The sequence below is a fragment of the Cyprinodon tularosa genome, unplaced genomic scaffold (assembly GCF_016077235.1).
Source record: "Cyprinodon tularosa strain WSP-4 unplaced genomic scaffold, ASM1607723v1 ctg151, whole genome shotgun sequence".
In the NCBI taxonomy this organism is placed as follows: Eukaryota; Metazoa; Chordata; class Actinopteri; order Cyprinodontiformes; family Cyprinodontidae; genus Cyprinodon; species Cyprinodon tularosa.
In genome coordinates this window covers 1333861-1348070 of record NW_024038343.1, presented here as the reverse complement: position 1 = coordinate 1348070, position 14210 = coordinate 1333861, and the positions used below count along the sequence as shown (strand labels likewise).

The following is a 14210-nucleotide window of genomic DNA, read 5'->3' as shown; positions in this document are numbered from 1 at the left end:
TTTTACTTTTCTTTTCCCTGACAGGAACAAATCCTGTTTCAATTACTTTTATTTTTAAAGCAGTCCTTTTTACCAAAACCAAAATTTCACACAAAATTAAAGGAAATTAAAGATGATGATTTATTAGCTGCAAAAGTTAAATAAATCCCACCGTCATAGGATAAAGAGATACTCCTTGGGCATACAGTAATATGGAATCTTAGGCTACACCGCAGGTCATCTGAGGTGATTTGAAACAGAGATCAATGATGGGGAGAAACGTATCTGTGGGTAGAATATCAGGGCTTCTAATAAACAGGATGGATAAGGTAGACAAGGCATCACGATCCAAGGATTTACACTCTGCTGTTAATTAAAGTGACAAAAGGACAGGGCAGATACCTACTCAACAATGGAGGAAATGTGAATAGAATGCATGAAAAAATGAAGGAAACCAGTAACGGCAGCAATCGTCTCAGTCAACCTCAACCACAGTTAAAGTTTTTGTTTGAGTCCAGTCTGACAAACACAGGGTAACATGCTGGGTTAACCTTTGACACCTCTCCCTTCCATCTCCCACTTCCCCTCATACAACTTCCCTTTCCTTCAGCCCCACCCATGGAGCAATAACACTGTTTTTTAAAGTGGGAGAAAAAAAGGAGATGGGCACAAGAGGTCAAATCCAAGTTCGGCATATATCAGCTGTCTTTCAAAAAGCTCAGCTTTTTTTTAATAGTGTGGATTTATTGTGCTGTGCTTTTTGGAGGATGATCATATATATATGTGGTCAGTAGTGCCTATGCTGTCTGTGACCCAGCCTCCGTCTCACGTTACACCCTATTTATAACATCCCCTTCCCAGGCTCCCCTCGTTCTGCAGCTCCTAGGAACCTCCTGTGCTTCCAGCTTCGAGCTCCACTCCTCTGTTCCTCCTGACATCTGAGAAGTTCTGCAGCAGCTTGTCCTGGGCTAACTGTTTATCCTGCGCAGCCTGCCAACCAGCCGCATGCTCCGGATTACCACAGGACGCCCATTTTCCAGCTCATTTTGCTATTTGATTTATTATTATTATTTTTTTCAGTTAATGGAAAAAATTAGGAAAAGTAACCTGGATATGTGCTTGTGATCTTTCCATTTGTTGTTTTTGGTTGATTTTCTGACTTTGCTACTTCTACTCACCCATCCCACCCTCACTAGAGGGCCTTGTGAGTTTGTACTCCATGGATCACACACTGTTTGGCTGCCTGCGGAGCCCCCATGCCCCGGCGCAGGCTTTGCATCCCGCCTTCACCCAGTCTCCCCTGACGCTCCATGGACGGACGGATCACATCTCCTACCCAGACTTGGCTTCTTCCTCATCCTCCTCCTCTACATCCTCACCTTCTCCATGCGTCATCTCCAGCTACCCGGGCGACGACGGTCTATTTTCTGGGCAGCACCACCACCACCGGAGCCACCTGCCCTCCCAGCAGCATCACCACCAGCCTCAGCACCACGGATCCTGGCACATCCCACAGATGCCGTCACCTGGTGGCGGCGCACGCCACGGCATTTGCCATCCACATCCCCTGTCGTCCCATGAGAACGGGCCCACGCCTCCAGACCTGGGCCACCCCGGTGCACCCAGCATATGTGCCAGCACACCAACTCTGGGTAGTGGCAGCACCCCAACAGGGGTTTCCTGTGTGCCCGCAGACTTCGGCAGACAGACCCTGTCACCCGCTGAAGCGGAGAAGAGGAACAGCAAGAGGAAAAGTGACAGCTCAGGTAAGAGGAATTCTGGGACTAAAAGGAGGAAAATGGAAAAATTGCAGAGGCTGAAGGGTTATTTTTTTTATTCTACATCTGCTTTGAAAAATAATCAATTTTGACATGTTTTAAAACAACAGACTAAAGCTTTAATTCTTCTGAGATCTTTTTGAAAGGTAAATGCTTTAAAATAAATAAGATCTTTTTTTCCAAAATTTCCAACCCCAGTTCCAGAAGACCACAAACATCTGTATGCGTCAGTCGGGATCATTCAACAGCTCAGCTGTTGGGAGTTCTGCTGCTCTGATAGAAAAACAAAAAGAGTGTCTGAGAAGCAGTTTGTAGGTGTTGGCTGATACAGGCTGCAGGGGCGCCGAGCAATGGAGCAAAAGGCCATATCATAGCCTCCAAGGCACTTCTTACTCCCGCTGTGTTTTGCTTAAAAAAAAGAATCACATCTGGTTTGTTGCGGCACTCTTCAGAGGGCACAAAATGAGGTGCACAGTAAAGAATTGATGTCATGGACTGTAAAAGGGCTGCAGCGGCGCCTCGTGCCGCACTTAACGCCCGGCAGATGCAGACCTTTCATGCTTTTCCTGCTTAAATCTTGTGGTAAATATAAATTATAGCTGAGTGTGTTTTGAAATTACCATAATCTAATAAAATAAAAATATATTTTCTTGATTTATTTCAATTACTTAACTTTAGACTAATCCCGCCTATTTGAAATGTATTCTCAATTACTACTGAATATCACAGAAGCTTAACTATAAAATATTAAATTAGTTTTTGTGATATATTTCTAGGTATAAACTTGGAGATTTTAGGCTTTAGGTTTTATTTTATTTTCAAACTTTTACTTCCCAATTTGTTTTTGAAAGATTTTTACAAAAGAAATTCAATATAATAAAAAAAAGATATTATTTTGATGGCCTACAAAACATTTATGACCTTTAGTAACCAGGATAATCAATCATGGTGTGATAAACGGTCAGGGTCACAGGGACTCATGCTGGAGACATGATATTAGTCAGAGTTTTAAGGAAACGGGTCCTGTCTGTTCATTCTGTCCTTTTAAAGAATGTGAGACTCTAAAGAGATCCATAAACATTTTTGAACAATTTTTTTCCCAACAAATTCCACAAATTTTACATCATGTGGTTAATTAGTTTTGCTCAAATAGCAAAATTTTGAATTGATTTTAAAATCAAACAAACGTTTGCGGTGATATACTGTTTTTATGTTTTTATAAACTGTACGTTTGAAACAATCAAATAAACTTGCTCACTACTATTAAGACAAGGCTGAGCAATGGTGAAGCCAAGCAGCGCACAATTGCTGCATTTATTAATATTCTAAAAAAACTTTTATAATTTCTACTTTACTCTTAAAACCAAATGTTAATTAAAGCTTATCTGTGAAAATTACCATTGACTGTTTGTAATCCTATTTTATTTTTGCAATATCTGTGCACAATATTTGTGCTTTTCACTTTTACTGACAGTCTATTGTATTTTGTTTGTTTGTTTGTTTTTTGGCAGGGGGGGGTTTATATTTCAAATATGGTTGCATTTCCTTAGTCACTTTATTTGAAACAATTAATAATTACAGTAATAAGCTACCTCAGTAGTATAGCTGTATAATAATAAAAATGGCACAATTATGTAACCAAGCAAAGGCTAATTTATAGTTTTGTTTGTCCTTTTCTTTTGCTGAATAATCAGCTCTCCTCGTGGAAAATGTTGCAGTCGCATATTTGATCCAGTGATTCAACAAACTACCTCAAATTTTCCTTCACTGCCTCTAAAAACCAAGCTTCTGCATCCCAATCCCGCTTCCCCCCGCAGCTTTGCAAGAGCCGGGCGTCTCGCAGCAGTGCGACCAATCGTTCTGATTACTGAGGCTAACTATGCTGCAGACTCCGTCAGCTGTCTAAATATCAGCTGGCTACCTTTTGCATGAGTTGCAGCTCTGATTGGGTTTCAGCATCTGGCCGGGGGGCTTAAGGGTCAACTTGAGTAAAGATGCAGAAATTAAAAGCAAACCCTAGAATTAATTTCCTTGTTATCGTCCTCTCAAATATGAATCAGTTTATGGCCTCTTTTCAGTCTAAGCTGTCTTTTCATGGTCATGCTGAATGGTTTGGGGTTCAGGGGTTTATACCAAACTCATTGAGCTGTCATGGGAGTGGCTGTGCTTAAAGAAACACTAGATTTTTAGAGGAACAATAAAAAAGGTTTATTTGTTTGGGTATTGTTAAAAAAGCAGTAACGTCAAGCTGATATCACTTTGAATAAAATGAACCTTATTTGGGAACAAAATACATTAAAAACAAATTTTACAACTGGAGGTTCTACTTTTGGGCATCTATTCTTCCACAGTTTTTCAGGAGGATCCCTGTTGAACTAAACCAAATTTATTTGGCAGCCTCAAACTGCATGCCCTGTCTGGGTGTGTGTGCTTTGCTCATATTATTCCTCCTTTTTTGTGGACAGATGAAAGTTACAGCGGGGACCTAATTGGTGTGGTGCAGCAGCGGTGCCATAAAAGTTCAGCCGCTCGTTTTAACTGCAGGCCCGCCTGCTGTAAAGCGGCTGTCTGTCTTCTGCTTTCATTTTTATTTTATTTTTTTACATAACGTCTGCGTAAAGGAAAGGCAGCAGGTCAGTTTGTCTTTAGGATCGGCCACTTGCTGCTCGGTTTAAAATTACAGGGAGGGTAAGGCCGGGTCAAAGGGGAGCCAGGCACGAGCTGTGGGGAGAGGCAATAACATGTTTAATTTTACAAAATTTATGTGGGAATTCTTGGAGTTTACGTCTCTGTTTGTTTGTCTTGGACTCTAAATAAGCACTTGTGCCATTTCAGCATCTTCTCATCCTGCTCTTTTGATGGTTATTAAAAAACTTACTTCTAATTGGAAGTAAGACTGTCTTTATGACAAGAGAGCAGCACCAGTAAGCAAGGCTTCGTCTGAGGAGAAACCTTAGATGAGTCCACAGGACTATTTACAGTTTTGCTTGACGTAGACCTGCTGCACTAAAGCGTGCTACAGAATCGACCCACTGATGAATCTCCATGGCAATTCTTACTTCCTTTCAGTTTAGTATGCATATTTAAAGTTAGTCAAGAAAAAAACACAGAAAAAGCTCAGAACTGCTATGATTTAAAATGCCAACTGTTTGGCCCTTAACGGATAAATGCATAAAATAAGAAAAGACAGTTTTGCCAGTGATGGCAAACCTGATAATGATTGCAGATACTACAGTTTTTGCTTTGTTATTGTCTCATTGAAGTGGTTAATATACCTTCTTGCCTCAAATTCTTCCTCCAGAGTTTTTAAAGCCTAATCTTGGGGAACTATTTTTCCCCCCTGATTTTGAAGTCTTCCAAGATAAAGCAAAAATGAAAGCAAACAAAGATTGTGAAAATACAGTCTTATTTTCTGTTTAGCTTCTCTGATAGTTTTCAGTCCTTCAACCCACCTCAACTCTCCATAAACAACAATTGGACGATTAAGTTTGACAGACAGCTCTCGATTCCTTCTAAGTCGCCTTATTTCTTGCACCTGCCTTATTTCTTATTTTCCTCGCATGGAAATCTGCCCTGAGCACAAGAGAAACCCTGTGTGGTGTTTGATTTCAGAGTCCCAGGATGGGAATTACAAGCCAGACGTGAGCAGCAAGCCCAGAAAGGAGAGGACGGCGTTCACCAAGGAGCAAATCCGAGAGCTGGAGGCCGAGTTCGCCCACCACAACTACCTGACCCGACTAAGGCGCTACGAGATCGCCGTGAACCTTGACCTCACTGAAAGACAAGTATGTCCCTCCAATCTGCCTGTTTCCTCTGGGGTTCAGACATTACTGAACCTCCATTAGCACATTAATGCCATGTTGTGAAAACAGAGGCGCCCTCAGGACAAGAAGAAGGCTTTTCACTCGCTACTGTGTTTTGCTAACTTCATGGCGGGGGCTCATTGCGCTCCAGATGTGGCTGCGTCATTGGGCGATCGTATTCCAGATGTTCCTGTCTATCGTTTCAGGAGGCTGCAGACGGGGTTGGAGGAAGTGCTGTCTAGCAAGTGGCTTCCACTTTCCTACTACCTCTGCAGCTAAACTTCGGTCTCTGAGCGTAGGCCGATCTCCGTAAAACGCAGTGATATGAAATAAATAACAGGAGACAAATTGAGGAAGGAAGTGGCCCAAAGCTTGTTGCTCTACTGCAACCTTTTGGAAGCTGTAACTCACACCCATTTGACACGTTGCCAGTGATTCAGGTTGTTAGATGGACAATAGATCCGATGAGAATTTCAGATGGAGTTTTTAACTAATGCATTAGACAAATCTAGTTCAAACCTCTCCTATAAAAACACTTTTAACCAGATCTTAGTTTTATCGAGCAGAAGTTATTTAGGTTTACATGGTGATAGACATATGCATTAATGAACTGGTTATTTAATTCCTAGAATGTAAAATTCTTTTAAAATTGTATTTTTTAAGACTGTATTCCTAAAGTGGATGATTTAATCACTTAAATTGAATAGTTTCTTCTATTTATGTTTATGCTTATTTACAATTTTGACACAACACACATATTATTATTCATTTTTTTATATTAAGTTGAAAGTACACAATATTTTAAAACCTGCTTAAATTATCCAATGTAAAAAGCTGCACTTGTCGGCTTTCCAACTAATTCCTGGCTTCCTGTATAGGCTTTGTGACACCTGCTAGATTTTAATGATAAAAGTCATTAAATATGTCACAGCTAACAGCAGACAATCATGAAAAGTCACTGTGTTCCTAAAAATATGTCAAAAAGTGTAATAAAAAAACATTTATTTTGTAGATATCAAAACTAGTTCTCCACTGACTTGTTTTGTAGAAGCGCTGGTGAAGATTCTCATTCATTCAGGTCATAGTCATTCCAAAAAAAAGTCTTGGATGGGAAGCGAAATGTTTTCAAACTTGGAAACAAAGTCCAGTGGATTGTTTTTTTATTTATACATTTTTTTTTGGAATGAATATTTTGTACAAGGTTAGGGTGAAATTATACAAGAAAAAGTTTTGTCTCCATGTCAAAATACTATCTTATTTTATGATTACTTTAGTGTCTTGAATAGTTATAAACATTGATATACAGTTAAAGATAGTTTACATTTAGTTTGGTTTTATTGTACTGTCAATGATTTAGTCCTTACTATTAAGAAAAGAAACACTGTATGTTTTGTCAAATGAAATAAAAAACATTCTTGGTATGTTCCTTAAGATAAAGAATGTTTAAAAAGTTTAGGTCTATTAAATTAAAATTATCATCAGCAACTATGAACGATTTGACTGTTTACTGTAAAACATTATTGAATTTACCAAAAAAGTAGCGTTACTCAAGACACACGGCGCGGTCTGTATTCAAACTACTCAATGGGACTTTTATGATCGGTTTTAAATAAATTATTGATGTCCCAACAAAAATAAGCTTAATACAACTTAACAATTCCTACATAACAACATAACAACAAACAACTGTTATTGAATATATAGCTCTTCTACTGTCTGTTAGCATCACCGTTTATGGGTGAAAGGCATTATGTAGATAAAAAGTCCAAGCTGTCTGTCCAAACTGTCTCAAAGAAGCTTTGCTTCAAATTTTCTTTAAAAGTTTATTTTTACTGTTTCTTTATTGAAATCCGTAAATATGAATACTAAAGTGAAAAAACATAACTGAGAAGATTTATGATTTTCAGATCGTGACTCAGAAATATTTGTCTTTTCAGGCAAGTTTTAAAAGATTGTTGAAGTAATTCAAAGCTCTCACATTCTGAGGACATCTGCAGAGTGTGGCTTTGAATAGTCAAATACATCAAAAAATTAACGTAATTCCCCCCTTTTGGTTTGAATTACAAAGTTGCAGAAGCTTAGGAAAAAAAAACTCCTTTCCAGTCTTCATGCTAACTGAGTGCAGAGAGTTTGCCATCCTGCAGCGCACTCCCACATTGTTGCAATTAATCTTTCTTTGGCGTCAAAGTCTGCATACATTTTTGTATTTTGTCAGCTATTGCAACATACGTTGACTGTGTGTGAGTTTCGTCTGGAACCACACGTAGTAGGAGATTCTGAGGTAAACACTGGCAATAAAATCGGTTGGCCCCGCAGCTTGATTTATGCTGCATGTGCTGTTTGGAGAAACCTGATGGATGTTTAATGTGTTTGGGGTGATGTGAAAACCGGATTATCTTTGAAGACGGCAGTTAGGAGGCGTCAGAATGGAACATCTCGCATGATTAAAATTTTTATATTTTAAATCTTTACTGAAGTTAAAATAAAAATCCCTTAAACTTGAATTTTGAATAGATAATTTTATAACTGCAGTACATTTAAAATGTATGACAACTCTTAAACCGCACTAAGAGAACTTATTCAACTTTTGTCATACAGCTCATGAACTGTTTTTACCATCAGAGCTTTCTTAACTGTTAAATCAAGTTTTACTGAAATGTAGTCAGTTTACACACCTCAGCATTTCTGATACAAAGATTCTGTATTCGGAGTGGGGGATAAATAGTCTAGAAATTGGAAAACATTTACGCCCACTTCAGGGATGGTGCATTGGGTCATTTGGGAGGGGTTTTATTGTATATTGGGAGTTGGTATCTATCATGATATGAACCCCCTCCCCCCACCCAAAAAACTAAATCAGACGTTTTCTTACCCACTTTTTGCCGTTTTATGATCGAAAAACTGATTAAAATCAAAAGAGAACACTTTTTTCAGCTTTTGCAAATCAAATGTAATAAAGTACATTTAAATAATGCATTATTCCTGACTGACTGCAAATCATGCTGCTGTAGTCTGACCATTAGATGTTACTAAAACTACGTACTGTAGCTTTAAAACTGACAAGTTCAAGTTCTTTTCATGTCAATATGACTCAATACAAATTATTCAACTGTTTTATATCTAAAATAAAAACCTAATAACGTATTTAAAATGAGTTTAATCATATTATGAGCAAACTGTAAGAGGGCGAAGAAGCAAAAAAAGAAAAAAAAAACTCTTCTTGGCTCCCTTTTTTAAGAAGGATGGGAGACTGTTTTCGAGATTCAGATTTAGTTTTAAGTTTAAAGTTCTTCTAGTAATAGTGTTTATTAATTCCTAAAAAAAGATTTGAAAGATTTTTTATTTAGTCTCAAAATTTTTGTATTGATGGTGTTAATCAAATCCCAAATGGGTGTGTTGAAATTCTAAGCTTAATGATTATCCCCCACCCCTAATAATTTATGTAAAATTACACAGCACAGCCTGCCCCTGTGTGAAACCAGAGCCAAAAACATGTTGCTGCAGCCTCTCATCTTCTTCTTTCACAAAGCAGCCAAGGCCTGTAAAGAATCCGTACGGATACTCAGCACCCTGCACGTTCAAGACAAACGTTTGTGTTGTCAACTAACTTCCTGACCTAGTTATGGCCCCATCCCCTTTGGAATGAGGCTCCCCAAAATAAACCCACCTCCCCCTGTGTCAGAGCGGCACATTTGGCTTCACACCACACACCCCCACCCCCTTCAGGGTCCATGTGTCGACCCTCTGGAAGCCTCTGCTGCTTGATGCGTAAACCGTTTTAAGCAACAGCTTAATCATCACTTTGAGAGACTCAAATACGGTAGAGGCTGTCGAGTAAGGGGAAAACAGGTAGACGCAGAGTGACAGGTGGAGCTGTACGTCCACATAAGTAATCAACCTGAGAATAAAAATCTATTATTCAACTTTATTGTCTTACATCTTTAAAAACTTGAAGGTTGCAAAAAGACGCAAACCTTTAATAGTTATGATTTGATAAACTGGGACAAAAAAAAGGGGGAAGATTGGTGCAAATAATAGACATTTGGAGCTTGCTTTGAGTTTAGGAAAGGAAGCAGAAGCCAATCTGACCAACGTTAATAAAAGTGTTTGTTAAAAGCTGTCTTCAAAAGATGGCATAATGACTGCTCTTCATCAACTATTAGATTAATAGGTTATTTTCAAACCTTTTCCTACCCATCATTCTGTAGATAGAAAGATTCATCCGAATTGGAACATATTTAAAACAAATGCCCATACTGCCAGGATTGGATGTTCCAGCCATTTAATCCCAAGCTCAGGCTGTGCTTTACTCAGAGAAAGGACAAAAACCCCAACAGCTCCGTCTCAGACTGTAGAGCCTCTCTGTAATTACTGAAAATAAAATGGCCCAATGTCTTGATTCCTGCTGGGCGAGCCGTTTCTGAATGTTATATGAGTTTGGAGGCTTTGAAAATGAGAATATATTTTATAAGGTGGCAGCAGGGAGGCTCCAAAATGAAACATGTTGAAAGCTCATCAACCTGGGAAGGCTTATATGGTCATAAGGTAATCTCTAATGAACTTAAAATCTATCATTCTGGAGTGGTAGAGATGTTTTGCAATAGGAAAAAAATGCGAATTTGGAGCTTTTGTTGGGATTTCTTGTCATACTCTATAGGGTAGCAAATTTTTTGTAACATTTATCGCATAACAAATGTTAAAGTTCTTGGCGGGACAATAACAAGACGCTAAATGTGTTTGAGTTTTTTTGTAGGAAACAGCGTGTTTTTTCTAAAATCTGAATAGTATAATTTATGCTGTAAGAGATGCCCATAAATTCACAGTATAAAGTACTGTATTAATTTTAATGAATTTTCTGTCATTTGTTTTTCTGGATCTTTCAACCGTATTTATCATAGCCGTTTAGATAAGAGAATTCTGACAACTCAACAATGGGCAACATTTTATAGTAATTTGGATTAGAGAAAGATTAAGAGAAAAAAAAAAAACAGATAAGGTTTTTTGTTTTTTTCTACAGAATTTGTTTTACCAGAAAAAAATCTGTAAGAAAAATTAGAAAAGATCCTGGAAGATAATTACAAGGCCCATAACTGTTTTTGTTTTTTTTACGTACCATTTTTAGAATAGAATAGAAATAGAATAGAAAATCCCTTTATTGTCCCACAGTGGGTAAATTCTGGTGTTTACAGCAGTAAAGAGATTATAGAAAAAAACTGTCACAGAAATGTGGACCTTAGAAAAATTTAGGTTATAAACAATGAAAGTAACATCTAAATTCATAACTTAACCTCTAAAGTTTGCCCATAAGTTTCTCCATAAGGGGCAGCATCATCATTAGCCCAGACAAACACTTTAAAACTACGCTCAGGTTAAAAGTAGAACTAGTTTAAAGCTAGCTGTAGTACTACATGGTGTTGCCAGTGATGTCAAGTATCGAAGTACAAGTACTTTGTTACTGTACTTAAGTAGACTTTTTAGATATCTATACTTTACTCCATTACTTATTTTTCTTTCTACTTCTGACTTCTACTCATTACATTTTCACACAAGTATCTGTACTTTCTATTCCCTACAATTTCAAAACAAATGTTACTCGTTACTCTTGGCTTTGGTTAAATGTTAATAAATATTTATTTCACGTCATGTGCGCCATCCAATGCAGATCATTGGCTCCATCCACATCTAGTGAAAACTAGTGTGATTGGATGAGTCATATAACGCAAAAACTCATTGGTTAGCTTAAAGAAATCATCAGAAGCAAGCAGGTGTTCTTCAAACTGCAAACGTGAATTGTCTATGCCATGCTACAATGTCGGATTCAGAAAAAGATGCTGAAAGGTCGGACACAGGCGAGATCGTATCGGGAGACGGAGACCAACAAGACCTCCCTCATCCTTGGCCCTATCTCAAAGAATTTTTCAAAATAATAGAAAAATTTAGCTTGCAATTCATATAGTGGCCTCTGGCTGTTTTTCTTATAGGTTACTCTTTATGTTTATATTTTAAGTAGTTTTTGGAGCACATACTTTTTCACTTTTACTTGAGTAAAGAGGTCAAGTTGATACTTTAATTTTAACAGAGTGTTTTTTAACTGCAGTACCTATACTTCTACCTAAGAAACAGATCTCTTTACCTTTGACACATCTGGGTGTTGCAGTTGCATTTAAATCTTCTGTATAGCGTGATATTAAATTTTCAAATGCGGAGCCATCTGCCAAATAAGTTTGGTTAAAACTAGTTGATCAACTGGTTAATTTCTCAAACACTTTCTTTTGTATTGATTTCTCCAACAATAAAATCAACTGCTGAAATAAAAGGAAGTTTGTTCGATGGCCAAAGCAAAGGTTATTATTTATTCTTTATTCCAGCTTTTATTGTCATTAAACTGTCACAAGTAGGGAGCAATGAAATGAACTCTCTACATCTAACCCATCCCCTTGGGGAGCAGTGGGCTGCCATTGTGCGGCAACTAGGGAGCAGTGTTGATGTTAAGGATCTTTGCTCAGGGACCCAGAGTGGCAGTCTGTGGGAGTGGGGCTTGAACGCCAACCTCAGGATTCCAAGCTCTATGCCCTAACCACTAGGCCGCCACTCCCCTGAAATTACTATTTTTTATTGTTATTTTTTCTTTTATATTTTTATATTCAGACTTTATATTGGTCACTAATGGTATTGGTGGTTATAGAGGACTTGCATCTAGACAAACTGGTGGCAGTAGTGAAGTAAAAACAAAGATGTTTGATAATAAAAAAGCAACAAAAATGTCCAATATAAAATAAATCCCCAAAATGTGAACCGGAGATCATGAAGCTGTATAACTCCACAAAGAAAAGTAGCAGTGGAGGGGAGAATTAAATACAGTAAGATTAGCTAAATCTACTAACCTAAAGAACCAAATGAGAATATATACTGGGGAGAAATGATGAGTGGAACAATAAAGGGAGGAGACTAATGAGCAGAATGGAAGCAGCTGAGAGCGCAATCAGAAAACAGACGAAATCAGACAGGAACTAAACCCAAACCCGAAGCTAATAAGCTGCAGACAAAGAACACAACTACATATAAGAAAGACCTTCAACCAACCACTGACTGGGAAACCACTGGGAAACAGCAACTTCTAAATCAAACGGAAAGTTAATAGAAACCAAAAAATTCTCTAACAAAACACATCAAGTACCCCAAACATGATGGATGAAGTCCATTACATGACATCCTGATTGAAATAATCTAGTATGATCTTAAAGGAGCCATGATAAGAGAAGAGTCTGCTTAACCCTTTTTTTAGACTGATGAAAGACTAATACAGTCTTATTGCTTTTCAATTTTGGCTCTATTTTGAAAGGAGGGAGTCTTTTGAGTTTTTGCACATTTGATGTTAGATTTCAGCATCTTTAAAACCTGTTTTTCTAAAGCTGTTATTGGAACTGAAGAAGATAGGTGAATATTATGAGACAGGTTTGAATATTTCTCCCTGTTATACTCCACAGGTGAAAGTGTGGTTCCAGAACAGAAGGATGAAATGGAAAAGAGTGAAAGGCGGCCAGCAGGGTGCAGCGGCTCGTGAGAAGGAACTGGTGAATGTGAAAAAAGGAACACTTCTGCCGTCAGAGTTCTCTGGCATTGCGGCGCTCCATCACTCCACGGACTCCTTGGCCAATGAGGACAGTCATGACAGTGATCAGAGCTCTGAGCATGCTCATTTATGATGCACAGGCACACACACATCCGTCCCCTCGTCCGCCTCGGGACCTTCCTTAGAAGGAACTGCTGTTGGATGATTCCCCATGGCCATTCAATCAAACAACGAGGAGGGATATTGGTTTAAAAAATAGCTGCAGAAATGATGTAATTATTTTGCTCCTAACAGATTTCTTGTTTGTTTTTTTTCCGTTTTTGCAACGCACCTAAATGTTTCAAAAGAATCTTATTATTGAACAAGATAACCTGATTAAATACAAAAATAACTTTTCAAATTTATTTCATTTTATTATTAAACAAAAACACTATCCAAGCCAACCCGATCCTACCTAAAAATGTAATTTCCCCAGAAGTCAGTGGTTGTTCTGCCTTTGCCGTCAGCAACCCTACCAAGCAAAAAATAGGTTGAAAATATATTGAAAAATAACATGATTTTCATCTGCATTTGGTTATTAAATAAAAGGTAAAAAATTGTGTAATTTTTCTGATAGTAACGTCTACTATTGGACCAAAGTGGAACAAAATCAGACCGACCAAACAGCCCGATTATCAACAACTATTTCTGGACTAACCTCTGAATGATGTCTGGTGTTTGGGGTGGACACCCATCAAGCAGGCAGTGGGTCTTCTCCATCGCTGTGATGGAATGTTGAATTTACTTTCACGATGGGCAACTGTGGAGTTTGCAGGAGGGTTGATGGTTCAAGCTTTTCTTGTCTTTGGGCAAGACACTTCACCTGCTTTGCTTACTAATGGTGGTCAGAGGGCCTGGTGTTAACAGCCGGGCTTCTATCAGTGACCCCCAGGGCAGCTATAATCTAAGATGTAGCATGCCAAAATTGTGCAAATGAATGGATGAATGACTGAATGTAGCGTAAAGAGCTTTGGTCAAGATTCCTGACTCGAGGTGGATGGATCCAGGCAGGTAGATTAAACTATTTTGCAAGTACAA

General features: G+C 38.3%; 1 protein-coding gene across 1 annotated transcript; it reads left to right on the top strand.

Annotated features, from left to right (window-relative positions):
- The first annotated feature begins 699 nt into the window (after nucleotides 1-699).
- Nucleotides 700-13863, top strand: meox2a (mesenchyme homeobox 2a). The gene is made up of 3 exons (XM_038279589.1): nucleotides 700-1745; nucleotides 5370-5542; nucleotides 13048-13863. The coding sequence occupies exons 1-3, from the start codon at nucleotides 1199-1201 to the stop codon at nucleotides 13264-13266; spliced, it is 939 nt and encodes a 312-aa protein (XP_038135517.1). The 5' UTR covers nucleotides 700-1198; the 3' UTR covers nucleotides 13267-13863.
- The last annotated feature ends 347 nt before the right edge of the window (nucleotides 13864-14210 follow it).